This window comes from Ischnura elegans, chromosome 3, assembly GCF_921293095.1.
Source record: "Ischnura elegans chromosome 3, ioIscEleg1.1, whole genome shotgun sequence".
In the NCBI taxonomy this organism is placed as follows: Eukaryota; Metazoa; Arthropoda; class Insecta; order Odonata; family Coenagrionidae; genus Ischnura; species Ischnura elegans.
In genome coordinates this window covers 9,379,369-9,394,637 of record NC_060248.1, presented here as the reverse complement: position 1 = coordinate 9,394,637, position 15,269 = coordinate 9,379,369, and the positions used below count along the sequence as shown (strand labels likewise).

The 15,269-nt window shown below is 38.5% G+C and overlaps 1 protein-coding gene across 1 annotated transcript in view; it reads right to left on the bottom strand.

The window, feature by feature from the left end:
- Positions 1-13,791, bottom strand: part of LOC124155430 (epidermal growth factor receptor-like) — a 44,641-nt gene extending 30,850 nt beyond the window's left edge. The window contains exon 1 of the mRNA XM_046529235.1: positions 13,633-13,791. Coding sequence (XP_046385191.1) covers positions 13,633-13,741 — 109 coding nt within the window. The 5' untranslated portion in view covers positions 13,742-13,791. The remainder of the gene's footprint in view (positions 1-13,632) is intronic.
- Positions 13,792-15,269: the final 1,478 nt, after the last annotated feature.

The window sequence follows — 15,269 nt, the reverse complement described above, 5'->3', positions numbered from 1 at the left end:
AAATTTTACGTTACGCCAAAAAGGCCTACTTCCATCTTGAATTGATGTGTGACGTCACAAGCCTGTAGATGCCCTACTGCAGTGTTTGAAGTGGCTCAGCAGGGTTATTCCACTTTTTTTAAAGATCTCCAGCGTCTGCCGCCAGATCAGTGTTTAAAGAAAATCCAAATTTATCCTTTAATACGAGTAATAATAAGCAAAATTACCCTTACTTGTAAATATTTATTGCTCATCATATCACAAATAGCACTACAACGCACACATTTCACAAGCTGTCTTTTTGATACGTATAATCAGTATATTCCAAATCAACTGATTCAATAAAAAACTTGGCTCACAATAAATATAAAACACTATTATGTAACACTAATAAAACATGAAAATCGGTTTTCCAATCACTCTGCACACACAAAACAATTTGTGTTCGAAAGTTCGAAAGGATTCTCCACACCTCACTTACCACTCATCACTAACGACTTGGAATCAGTTTACGTTATTTTACGTTGACATTACGAAGACAATGAAATGAATAGGCTGAAACAAATTATTAAACTAGCTAAACCAGTTATTGTAACATCAAAAAACTTCGAATTTCACTTTCACTACTACCGTAACCAAAATATGACCAAAACAAACAACAGCGCAACGAAATTCGTGAAATGTAAACACTGACGAATGCTCCAAATGAATTGGCAACAGGTATTAAAATCAAACAGAACTTAGAGGCGAACAAACGAATGAAAATGAATATAAGTTCGATGTATCCTCTAAGTACAACTAGCTCAAATATGAAACATATCCTTCGCAATAGTTAGATACCTTAGATCGAAATGTATAGGGTTGATTGAACCAGCATGGAAGAAATAAATAATTTCGTCGAAGACGTTACATTCACAACTCACTTCACTCTTTACTTCATCGTCTATATGCAATCAATTCACTCAGGGGTACATTAAGGGCACAAATTTTGTTCACTTGCACTAGCGGCAAAATGAAAGTTCACTGCACGTAGGTAGTTTCCTTGCAAATGCAGCTATACAAAACTTTCAATTCCTGTCAACAATTACACTACATACGTTGCCTGCCTAACTTGAAGAATGGATTTTATGTCGCCTTGATCCATCCGGAAGCTTCATGCACAACATAGGCCATTTCAAAATAAGGAATAACCTTGGCAAATGTCCAGTCGGCATGCAGAGTGCTCAGCTTGGCATCGAGCGATCGAGGGTACAGGCTTGTTTCGTCATCACCTCTATTTCAAGATGGCGGACCGTTTTTGGCGGCGTTTAAAATTGTTCGAATTTTGATTGCTAATAATTCCATCATTACTTTTTCAACGCATCTGTCATTCATCCCAATCAAAATGAAATTACATCAGAAGTGATATACATTCGTTTTTTTAGACCGTTCTGATAGGCTTGAACAACCCTATTGTAATCCAAATTTGGTAGAGATGGATCATCATGATAAAATCTGAATGAAATGATAAGAAGCCACTTCACCGAAATTTTCCGACTAATCGATACATTTGGAATTGTAATATTTAACATTTTTAGAAGTTCAACTGCGGAAACACTAGTTTTTAGGGCACACACTAGCACTGGGTATTTAAAGTTTTCTGTGGATTCTAAGGAAGTAATGGGTCAGTTGAATAATAACGTATCATCGTTCATTTTAAATAGGTTTAAGGGAAAATTAGACGTGAAATCTCATTTTCTTCCTGTTTTTCAAAATTGTGTTATTCCATCCAAGACGAAATACATCACATGTTTGCCATAAACATTAGTGCTATTTATTCAAATAAAACTGTATGAAATACGTACTTCATTGATAAGTATGGAACATATAAACTCAAGCTTCCATTTTTATCCTAAACTTTGAAGGACAAAAGTGGGAAAATTTTGGAAATACGAAAAATCCACAGAGAAAAAAATCATTTGCCCGGTCAAATCCGGTCAAGGCGAATGATGTTTTTTCTCTGTGGATTTTTCGTGTTTTCAAATTTCGTTTCAAGAATCATTCGCCTTGACCGGGATTGACCAGGTGGATGATTTTTTCTCAGCGGATTTTTCGCAAACTTTATGCATTGCGGGTGACATCCGTAAAAAAAAATATCTCAGTGACTGGTCCCGCTACATATTTAAATTTGAAAATAGGTTTTTATGCATACAATCCAGCTTTTTACGCATAGCTTGTACCTTTGCATGGCGACCTCATTAAAGATAAGGATAGTAATCGCTGCAATAGAACCAAAGCTGAACGTATTTGCTTATTATGTATAAATTTAACAATTTCCCGGCGAATGCTATAAATAAACTTCTCTCGGGTTTGCGCACGGGTGAGAAAAATTAAGGCAGCCGACGTTTCGGCTTCCGTCTCGTTGTCCATTCTCAGGGCGACTGAAACATATGCCCTTGGGAATGGGCAACGACTCGGAACCTGAATCGTCCTCTGCCTTAATTTTTCTCACCCGTAAGATAACGCGGTATAAGTTCATTCATCTTTGCTTATGTTAGATGCCAAGTAATATTTGATGGTAAATATGACGGAGCCTACCTAGCAAGCAATGTCGTTTGACTGAACCGAATTTTTACGAAGTTGTTATCTTTTGTTTTTTTATCCATCATCATCGTCATAAGTCAACAATCCTAAGATTGGTTTGACGCAGCTCTCCATTTCTCTCTCCTATTCGCTAGCCATTTCATAGTTACGTATTTCTTCTCTTTCACATCCTTTATAACCCTTTGTCCTATGCAACTCATTCGGGGCCGTCACTTGCCCTTCTTCCCTTCCACCTGTCCTTCTACCCTTGTTTTCATACTTTTTGCATTATTTTCATAAAATTTGCCTCCCTGAATTATCATCAGAAAATATTATTTCTAGTTTGTTCCTGTTGCATTATTTGTATAGCATTGTTTATATTGTTGGTAAGTACTGTTCCAAAATGTAACTGATAACTTTAAGAGTAAGCTTTGAGAGAAAAAGAAAAGCTTTGTAAGAAAAGTTTTTAGTGAGCGTGAGCAGGGTTTCTCAACCATGACGATGTAACTACGTTTTGAAACTCGGGTCGCGCCAGTAAACCATAGGAAGTTATGAAGTGCATCAATTTCAAAATTTACATGTTGAAATCGATAATATTGAAATCTTCATTTAAAATTGCTTTTCGAGCATTTAGCATTTCATAGAGATATTGAATCCCTTTAACACGTATGATGTATCAGTTGACGGCGTTCTATATCTTCCGGTTCTTATTCTTCCTCTCTGCCTCCTTCCACAATTCTTCATCCAATCCTCTTTCAGCATTCATTTCTTCTTTCTTCCCACCACATAATCAAGCCTTCCGTAGGCCTGCCTCTCATCCCTCGACTTCCTTCAGAGATCACGGCAATATTTCCTTGGGGTTTTTTCATTTTCCATTCGTTCCACGTACCAATTGCTAATGAAATCAACATTTCCCTCGTCAATTGTCAATCTTTACTGTGTCATATCGACGAATTTCGGGTTCATTTTTCTTCCTGTGTAAGTGATATAATCTGTTTAACCGAAACATGGTTAAAACCAAATATTCCTGATAGCATGGTTGATCTTAGTGAACATTACTTGCTGAGACATGATCGGATCGGGAAAGGCGGTGGCGGGGTTGGTGCCTTCATTCATTATCGACTGAGTTCGTCGGTGCTGGCGACCTCTTCCGCGACCTATGAATGCCGACCCGAGTTCATAGTTATTGAAGTGCATGGTATAAACCTTTCTAAACTTCTTCTATTTGTTGTTTACAGACCTCCAAATGTTGGGTCCTTGACTGATATTGAAGAAGCATATACAACTTTTAGTCCAAACTATAAAAACATTGTAATTGTAGGTGACTTTAACGCCGATTTGCTACGGGACAGCTGTCATTCTTCCTTCATCAGGAATTTCATTTTTAATTATAATCTTCATCTGGCCTCAACGCAGCCCACGCATCATACAGAACATAGTAATACTCTCCTTGATCTCTGTATAGTTGATTCCCCTGAAAAACTCTCTTCATTCTCACAATTCCCTGTGCCTTTCCTCTCCGCACATGACAAAATTTTACTCTCTTATTCATTCAATTCCCCTCGTCTTCCTATTCCTAAAATTCTCTATCGTGATCTTAAAAATTTCGATACAGCAAAGTTTCAGGACGATCTGCTCACCTTTGACTGGAACAACATATTTAGCTCCTCGTCCATTGATTCAAAATTAGAACTCTTTAATCAGAAATTCTTAGAGTGCATAAATTGTCATGCCCCCCTGCGAACATGCGCACCTAGACGGCCTTCAGCCCCCTGGCTGACTAGTGACATTAAGCAAAAAATGAAGGAACGTGATATTTCACGTAGAATTTTCACACGAACAAAAAGCCAGACTGCTTACACTGAGTTTATCGTCTTGCGTAATCAGGTAAAGCATCTCGTCACGGAAGCCAAGAAAAAATATTATGCAACCACCTTCTCCAATTTGACAGAACCAAACAAGGTCTGGAGGGAACTTAGAAGTCTTGGACTCGTGCAGCGACGAAACAAGCAGCCCTTACATGAATTATCTATCGATGATCTAAACAAGCACTTCACTCCCGCCTTTACCTTCGAGGCAAATAACATTGCTGACATATTCAGTCTCTCTAACCTTGATCCACTTGTACCTTATAACGAGAGAAATTTCTTCAACACGTAACCCCACACAACCTACGTAAAACGTTATCTCTCTCTAAATCGAACTCAACTGGGGTCGATGGAATCTCAGTTAAATTTATAAAGGCCGCGTCAACTGTACTTCTACCTGTAATACTTGATATCTATAATTTTTCCTTATCGTCATCTGAATTTCCGAATGTATGGAAATATTCACTAATCACACCAATACAAAAAGTTAAAAAACCAACTTCTCCCAGTGATTATCGGCCAATCTCTATTCTGTGCTCTCTTTCTAAATGCTTAGAAAGAATTTTTTTTCAGCAGGTAACGAATTATCTGGACCAATGCAACTTGCATGATCCATATCAATCTGGATTTCGGAAAAACTTCTCTACGCAAACAGCGCTACTCAAATTAACGGATGATATACGTCAAGGAATTGATAAACGGATGGTTACAATTCTGGTACTATTTGATTTCACCAATGCTTTTGGTCTTGTTAATCACGCCAAACTTCTCCACAAGTTGAAAAACCTTAATTTTTCCTGTTCCTCACTTAACTGGTTTTACTCCTATCTAAAAGATCGTCAACAGGCAGTCAAGGACGCGAATGGGAATACATCGCAATGGACTACTGTCCATTGCGGGGTCCCCCAAGGGTCAGTTCTTGGTCCTCTCCTATTTTCCCTGTATGTCCTTGATCTACCCAGGTGTATTCTAAACTGTAAATATCTCTTATATGCCGACGACCTACAGATTTATTTTCACTGTCATTTGTATGAGCTGAATGATGCAATTTCCAAAGTAAATCAGGACGTTCAGGCCATCACTTCATGGGCTGCAGACAATAACTTTGTGCTTAACCCTAGGAAAACAAAATCTATGTTATTTGGTACCTCAAAACTACTCAAACATGTCGACTTTGATGTTCTGCCCAAGATTTTTGTTGGTGATGCCGAATTATCATATACCAACTCCGTTAAAAATCTTGGAGTCTTATTGATGCCTAATTTGTCTTGGCAAAACCATGTTAAAGCCATCAGCAATAAGATCAACATGATCTTGTTTCAGCTAAAAATTCATAAAAACCTTATGCCCTCTCATACACGCAAGCAACTTGTATCCTCGTTAATATTCCCCCATATTGATTACTGCTGCCTTGTATATAATGACCTAACCGAAAAGATTAACACCCTGATTCAACGGCAATTAAATATGTGTGTTAGGTTCATTTATGATCTTAAAAAAGATGAACATATATCCCCTTATTTCTCTAAATTAGAATGGCTTAAAGCAAAAACAAGGAGGCAATACATGCTTGCCTCTTTTTTATACAAACTTTTTAATTGCAAACAGCCAGAATACATTATGCAATTTTTTCAGAGTAAAGAGAAATATCGCAATGTTGTAACTAGATTATCAGCTGATTTTTTAATTGTTCCTCAACATCGAACCACTGCATTTGATAATTCATTTTCAGTTGTTGGGTCAAGGCTATGGAATGGTATTCCTGAACCAATCAAAACCGCAAAATCACTGATGTCTTTTAAAAATCTAATGTTCACTAAAATGCTATTACAAGAAAAAATGTAATTGTACCAATATGCCACTATATTCTGTTACAATTTATTTTCTATTTTTTTGCATGTATCTTATTCTTCAGTGCACTGAGCTCTAATATGAATGTAAGCCCTTGTATGTTCTTAGTGGACCATAAAGGTCCAAGAACAATAAATATTTCTTTATTCTTTATTCTTTACCACTCCAATTGCTTTTCTCTTATTTCGTCCACTATTGTGCCTATTTACATTAATAATTTCCTTGATCTTTAAATTCCTAATGATTTCTTTCGGATGTTCCTCGCCGCGAGTTCATTTCCGTGCTCATAATGGATTTTAAAGGTGTATTTATAGTTACTTTTTAAAGGAAATTAAAAAATTACTTTTTTCAGTCACTATTCTAGAAAAGTAACTTTTTCCTTCAACTAAGTGTTTTTTAACTAATAACTTCAGGCTTTACTTTGTGAAACCTCTCCATATTGGAAATAAAGAAATAAAATTTTGTAAGGTTCATTGTTATTTAATTATGGGCACGACCCGGGTTTCGTAACTTGGTTACATCGTCAGGTGACTGATCTTGCATGCATCATACATTTATACACAAAGTACACAAATATGACAGTGAACACAATGCCTTGATTCTCATTCTGAACACAATGACAGTGACAAAGAACACAATCTATCGGAAAGGAAAAGGTTTATCCTTTCCTTTTCATTTCCGATAGATGTCCTCACTGCCATATTTGTGTACTTTGTGTGCTTTGTGTATAAATGTATGGTGCATGCAAGATCAGTCACCTGACGATGTAACCAAGTTACGAAACCCGGGTCGTGCCCATAATTAAATAACAGTGAACCTTAAAAAGGTAATATTTCTTTATTTCCAATAAGTATATTTTCTTTCGGTAACTTTCTCAGCTCTGCTTATCTCCTTCGTTGCCATTATGCTTTGCTGTTTCCATTGCTTAGGAGTTCGGCGATTGTAGGGGCACGGCAGATCCAGCAGCGCGTAAGACTTCTCGCGGTCAATGTCACCTTGATTCATTCGGAAACTGGTTTCACTCCCAGCGATCGCTGACCTTCCCTCCCGCGAGCTATTCGCCAAACACACACGCAACCGCCACTGACCCATGCTTCTTCGCTGAAAATTCGATTTTAAAAGTCCGCAACTCATGAACTCATCAATGCTTACCAAATAGATCACTTTAAAGACGAAAAATGAAATCCCTCATTCAATTCTCTACCTTTCGTGTTTTCAGCATCGTTTCTGAAGGATAGAGAAAGTTAGCTCAAATGATAATCATGATTTTTGATCCAATCTGATTTTTGCTTAAATGACAAAACTTCCATTGTTTCCCTTTATTTTGTAGTTTTTTTATAATAAAAACAAATCCATGAATAGGGAAGAGCTTATTGGGAGATCGTTATGTAATAATTCAAAGATAAGGCTAGGAAAGAATCTGATCTGGAATTTTGCGGTTTCTGGGTACGCAAATAATTTACCGATGAGTCAGGCCAGGTTTCAGTGACTCTCTCAGAGATCGATTTGGCTATTTGAAGGTAGAGCTCTCCCTGGACTAATTGTAAAACACATGAGTGCGAATTACACTCATTTAAGGAAGCCGGGGAAACATATATTGGGAGGTTATGTATGCCACAAGGCTGTCCGCCATCGCCATTACTTTTCAGCGAGTATACCTACTGAGGAGATGCTAAGGGAGGCGCGAGACCAGTTGGAAGCTGGAATTAAGGCGGTGTGAATGACATTTAAATCAGTGAGGTAGTTCCCGGATGATCAGGCGTTGATCAGCCAGTCAGTCGGAGGGCAGCAGGTTCTAATGGGTTCGTTATACAAGCGCTGCGAGGAACATGGAGAATAGGAAGAATGGAGATGGTGAAGTGGACGGAAAGGAATTGGAATGATGAAGTACTAGACATGGTGAGCGAGGAGAGAAATCTCCTAAATAAGATGTGGAGGAAACAGATTGAGCGAGTAATGAGCGGGGAGAGGATATTAACCCTTAATCACACGATCATTTTCTTTCGCCGCGAAAAGTTATCACCAGCCCTTTCCCGCCGGCGCCTACAATAGAAAAACGTTTTTGTACTGCGAGTAGCATAAGAATATTTTAAACCTCTCTGCACAAAATACAATACAAACAATATTTAAGGAGCTCTTTTTTAGGGGTGAGTTGCCTGGGTATTTTCGTCCCTCAGATTTGGGGCCTGACTCAAGGGGGTGCCCGTCCCTTACCCCTCCCACTGGACTTCACCCTCTAACCCTATCATAGCACGAATCAACGGTCAACTTATTACGTTACCGGTGTTTTTTTCCAACCAAACATTGTAGTTGATTTTAAATGATTTACTCTTCTAAAATAATCACTAACGTTTTTTTAAGCATTATGGAATTTTAAACGGGTTTCTGGCGTTATTAACAACAAAGTTAGTAAATATAAGGTAATAAGATTATAAGTCCGGAAATCCGTTATTTTTAACGCTAAAATTCCGTCTAAAAATTTGCCTCGGTACAGAACAAAACGAAGAATTCATTTCAACGTCCGGCGCGAAAGGGCTAGAGCGATCGCTTTTCGCGACGGGAATTTAAGTGATCGCTCTATAATGATCATTATTCTGAATCACACGGTCCCTCCCGCCGTCGCCTTTCGCATCACTTCCCATATACCACAGCTCGTTGTCATGGGACCCGCATCACGAAAATATGTATAGCGTGTTTATGTTTACTTATGTCGTTCCCACGATTGTCAAACGTTGCGCTGCAATCGCTCAATACTGAATGCTTTCTGATTGGCTGATATGGGGTTTTAGTGACGGTTTTAGCGACGGAAAAAGCGACCGGACAGGTGATGAAAAATAGCGATGGGAATCCTCTTCGCTGATCGCGAAAAACAATTGCCGGCGACTATCATTTGCGAGTGATCGCTCTATTGATCGCGATAGTGATCACTAGGAAATGATCGTGTGATTCATAAAAAAAAAGTTTCTGAAAAAGCACACTAAGCTTTATGTAAATTTTTAAGTGCAAACCTACAAATTCGCCAAAATAAAGCTCTGTACTTCTTCAGCATACCATAGGGAAAAATAGGCTGGCACTAAAAGGGTTGAAATCCATGTTAGAGGGAAGGATGTTGGATTACCAAGAGAGGAGGAGTAAGGGAATATATTGGATAGAATTTTAACGAATTAGCGATTAGAATCAAGGCCTTGAGCCCGCATGACACTTTCCAATTTATTGGCCAATAAATCGGCGCGCAAGATTGTTTAAAATATTGGGAGTTACGTACAGTATGTTATCAATATTTACACCAATGTTGGCCGAAATAGTGTTCAAATGTCCCGCTAGAGGACGCCATTGTATTTCGATAATTTCACGTTGTATATAGGCATTCGTGTGATTTGTACGCTTTAATCAGTATCGAAACAACTTCTTTCGTCCACATGTTAAAAACTTCAAGCGAATTTTCGGAACAAATCCAATGTTTTACACCCAAACCTAATGATGTTTTGCGAAGAGCTTCTTGTTTTGGCCACTAGGAGTAAAAAAAACTGACTTCTGATTGGAGATTGGCCGCGAGAAAATAGATCCTGGTCTAAATTCCAAATTGGGCGAGAAATTGTGTCCAAAATTGTGAAAAGGATATTGGACTAGAAATTGGAGTGTGTCAGTTGGCCGAAAATCCAATGTCCAATAAATTGGGCAGTGTCATACGAGCTTTATTGTGAACTGATGGGGAAAGTCCTATGTGGGATGGGAAGCAGGCGATCTTACAATGTTCCAAGCAAACCTAACCCAATCGATTGACTACCATGTATAAAAAATATACCATAGAAAATACATTATCAGCATTAATTATGTAAAAATAACTTACATTCGGTTACGGAGAGATCATTCTAACAAAATGGGGAATTTTAAAACATTTGGAATTAAAAACTTGGAATGAGTTTCACTCGGACGCTAAATCGTAATCCACTAATAGACTCCCATAAACGGTTACCCAATCTGCTGGTACTCGTGACGTCATCTACTTATCTGCGAAAGGGTTAAGGCATCGATCTTTCGCCGCAATTGATATTAAAGCTTATGCTTAAGCTCGATTGTAAGCATAGTATCAAAAATGAAAAAAATGCGTGTGTTCTATCTAACCATAAACCTAAAACTTTTATATCGTCATTTTTATTATTGTTAACTAAATTATTATAAATTATGCCAAAAATTTCGCTCCTGCGGACGCCGTGCACAATCTCTTAAAAACGTCGCTCTGAACGCAATAAATGCGAATTATTTAGAAACAGAATGGTACGTGCTAATGGGATTCAGCTCAGTCACGTACAATATGTCACCTAAACGTTTATCTCATCTGCTGGTTTCCAGAAGAAATAACTCCTTGAATCCATTGTAATATCACATGCAGTATAAACACTTTTATCAAAACAGCATGGCTGGAAGACAGTGGCGTAGCCAAGGGGATCCGGACCCCCCGAAATATAATAATACAGTTATTTTCCTTCATAAAATAAAACAAAATATTGAAAAATCATGAATTTGCAAAATATTTATTTAAAAAATGATTTTTTTCGATTATGAAAAGTGTTAAAATTAGTTTAAAACCCATTACTGAGTACCCCGTTTTAAAAATATTTTCCCACCTGGTTTTGGACCCCCCCTCCACCCCCCGAACGAAATTCTTGGCTTCGCCACTGCTGAGAGACATCGTCTCAAATGGAAATCGTTACGTGTAACCATAAATTAAAAATTGGATTGAGATGGACCGTATGAGTGTACGAAAGCGTAAGTTTATCAGAAATCACTTATGCCAACAAAAATATATATTTCCTATCTGACCATGCCTTTATATGTATGAACTATGCCGAAAAAAACAATAATTGAATGAGAAACCATAATGTGAAAATAAAGTTCATAGGGACAGCAAAAAATTTAAAGAACTCGTTATCAAGAAAAAGTAATGATGCTACCCATACACGTATCATTATTTACAAAAAATAAAGCGCCAAAAACCACCAGAGCTATTAAACAAATAACCAGTAAAAATGTATAAACCTATGGAGGACAGTAATTTAGCGTCAACAATGTATAAAATTCTGTTTGACTCTAGTAATTTTTGAGAATTCGCTCCGCTACTGCAAAAGCTACACCACATTAATAGCCGTGCGAAGAAATTCACCTGGACGGGGAATCGAACCGCGTAAAAACTGTTCGAACAAAGTCGCTTGTTTCGTGCTGTGTTTTGAAATACGTCCGTCGCGGAATAGCGAAAAAGTTGGGTTTATTCCTCCGACAATTGCTTACAGTAACCACGACCTCCATCTCCTTCGCCAAAATGCATATCTCCTTTGCCGTTAATGGACTTGAGACGTCAACAACTTGATCGGTAAAACCCATCCTGAGATTTGCATTGAAAGAAGAGGGCTTGGCGGTGTAATTAGTGGACTACTACCTCATGGTAATCGGGAGATCCGGGCTTGAATCCCGGATTGGCAAAATATTTTTTTAAACGATGAATATCAACCTCGTGTAACTTTGTACTTTTTCGTGCGACTGTGTAAGAAGATGCTCGTTTCTTACATTGCTTTGATGTCATATAAAAACCGTCAAATAAAAAAAATAGGAGGTTATAATAAGATAGTTACAAAACGGAATTCATAGTGTCGTCTTACTGATCTCACCGCGAGAGTTTTCACCTACACTTCACCGCGCTCCGTAATGTCGCTCTGGATATCATGGAATAGTGCATTAGATAAAAAATATACAAAATAAGGAAAAAACTAAAATTATATTTTCTAAAGAACCTGTACTGGTGTACGATTAATCAAGAGAATTGAAACCCACAGGGCGTCAGACATTTTTTTCATTTGTGAGTGGCTGTGTTAGAGAGCGAAGGATGTACACCCCAAACGAAATCCCATTCATCAAATGCCAATCATGTTTGAGCATTTTTTTTTCATAGTTGCCATTTGTTTTCATTTGGGCATTCCAGTTGACGATAGTTTTCCCTAAGCAAACCATGTATCCATCTTTCAAAATAAGATGCCCATCTAGATCACTAACTCCTTATCACAAGTTCATCATTTTTTATTTCCAATTCCAAAAAACGTCATTTTTGAACCATGGTCCACCTTTTCTCGATTTCAGACCGCTGAACGACGGATTGAAAATTAGAAAAATACTTCTTCCTTTTTTACTTCTAAAGATCTAACACACTGAAAAAATAAATTGCAAACGAATCGTGTCAATTAGAATAAGTAAAATAAAATCAATGATAAAAAAAATCGTCCAAATTTAGGCATTCCCTCGTAAATCTGAAGAAAGAGAAAGGAAAAGTTGTCGCTCAGTTTTTTTTCTTCGAGTTGGTGACGTCATTTCAGTTCAGGTCCATTTTACTCGTTGGGAAAGTGCCGTTAATTTGGGGAAGGAATCGCTCACAAGAGCCTGAACAAACACAAGCTACGCGAGGCCCATGCACAAGGTCGAGAAGTGGGTGAGCAGCGGTGACCCCATCTCAATGACCTCGTTACGTCATCAACTGTAGGGCCGAAATTTAGGATGTGGGTGGCCTGGGGCCCGTTTTGGTGGGACACCCACTGTTTCAAGGGGTTGCCTTTTACAATATAATAACAGGATTAGCGTGTCACTGGTTGCATTCAGAGATAAATTAAGAACGCCAAAGGATGAAGTGTTTTTGACAGTAGCGTTAACCATTTATTTACGGCAATGTTTACGACTACATGTTAAACAAAAAACAACCCAGATTCACTTCGAATCCCCTCAAACGTGATGGTTTTGTCTGTTTTTTCCGATTTTGTAAGATTTATCTACATATTGGAGGAAGACTCATACTTGGCGGGTGGCCCTACGTTGGTCGGTGTCCCAGGGCCCGGGCCCCTTGGCTCCTCTCCTTTGATCCGGCCCTGATCAATTCATCGGCGAAAGGGCTGAGTCCTGTGAATGTTCGCTGCGTCTAATTCGAGGAGTAGACACGGAAGAATGCGGGCGGTCCATTTATTTGTTCAATAGCTACCTCAAATACGTAAATTTTAGTGTGGAGGAGTGTTCGCGAATAAAGAAAACTAACGAGTCCAGTTGAATGATTTGTGTTTACATGGCTGCGATAGGTACAGATTGCAAATAAAGGTTATGCATACACCATAGACATATTTTGTACGTTTTATTACAGTGATCGGTACGAATATTGTTGAAATAAACTGTATTTCAAATTGCTGTTCGCGAAAATTCTACGAATTGAAGAGAGAATTCAAACGAGGGATGTTACTCATAACTAGCTAATCACTCCACCCACGCCTACCTTGAATGCTCAAAGAGAAAAACGCTGTCGTGAATAAATGGTGGCGCGCGTGCCCGTTGTGTGCCGTACCTTTTTCTTCCCTGGTTGCTGCGGATGCGATCACAGCGCATGAGGCCGTCAGCAGAAGGAGGAGAGCGCGCCGCATCGCGAGTGGTGATGATAATGCTGGGAGCTCCATGCTGGCGAAGGCGACGACGCGACGCCAAGAGCACGAGTGGAGAGGGCAGAGCGACGGCCACCGCGGAGGGATCCTCGTGTTTTCATTACCCCGTTCACGAACGAATCGCTCATTCGAACGAATCATCGACATGAACTGAACAGTCCGAATCCCGTCATTTGTTTTGAATGGTTCTCAGTGTATCAGGTAATCCGTATTGCCTTGTCTACACTACACACTTAACTTAAGTGACTTCACTTAAATATAATCTTAAATGTGGTGCGGTAGCTACACTTGAGCTTTAAGTCGACTTCAGCACCGTGATTGTCTATATCGGGAAACAGTTATGTTGACAGATGAAGGTCTAGGAGAGCAATTAGTGATTCTTTGATCCAAAGCGACTGTTATTTGAAATAAACTTCCAAACTCCGTGAATTAACCATTTTGGATTCAGAAGGTTAAAAGGAAAGACCGATTTCAGTTCCTGAGGGAACGCTATATGGCGAGAGGTGATGGAGCCAGAGGAATTTAGAATTACTAAGCGTGACTTCGTGGAATGACATATTCATAACGTAAACAAAAACACTTATTGCTAGTCAAATTCCACTGCTTTATTAAAACCATTGATGTTAAATTTCAACCATTAATTCCTCCCACGTCCAATGAAATCGCCACATCTTATCTCCCTCGGCATCCCTAGGACTAACATTAAAGCCCTATGCAATAGTTTCAATAACAGTGTGTGGGAAGTTACTGAGTGCATTCGTTTACGTTATTTTCGATTATGACACCATGGAAAATAAACTGTTTTACCGGATCCTCTGCCGTCGTCTCATTGTCAGTCTTAAAATTCCTTAAAACGTTTGTAAGTTTTATAAATCGAGTTTCACCGTGAGCAAAAGGCATAGTTTTCACGGAAATAAAACCAACAATAAGATAAGAAACACTACAAAATAAATTCGTCGAATTAATATCCCCAACACTAGAAATTAACTAACGAAATAGAACGCTCAATAACCACATCATAGAATACAGCACAACTTAGAACATAATCAACGGGATGATTCAGATATGGGTATTATGTGCCATTTTCAACACTTGAAGAGCTTCAACCGTGCGGAAACAGTTGCCAACGCAATTTAAGTTGGGTTCTAAGATGACTTAAGTGAAGGTGTACTTAAATGAAGCTGGTGACACCTACACTACCAACTTAAGTACAGAGCCAACTTAAGTAGTCACTTAAGTTACTAGTGTAGACCCGGCATATGTCTATGTTGCGGTTCGCTAAGTTTCCCCGCTTTCAGGGAAATGGATTCACGCGGAAAGGACTAATTCACGCTAAGGATTCTGGGCCTCCTGCAGTGATTATAGAAAAATATTATCAAACCTAATAGTGAAAATACGAGGATTAAAACCATTGTGCGACATGAAGAAGAGTAAAACAAATAATACTCCAGGAAAATTTTAACCTTAGAAATTAAGCTGTTTCAGCAAACAAGTAAAACGTTAGTGTAAAGTATTAATTTTACGTTCTTACTTCGAAAGTGCT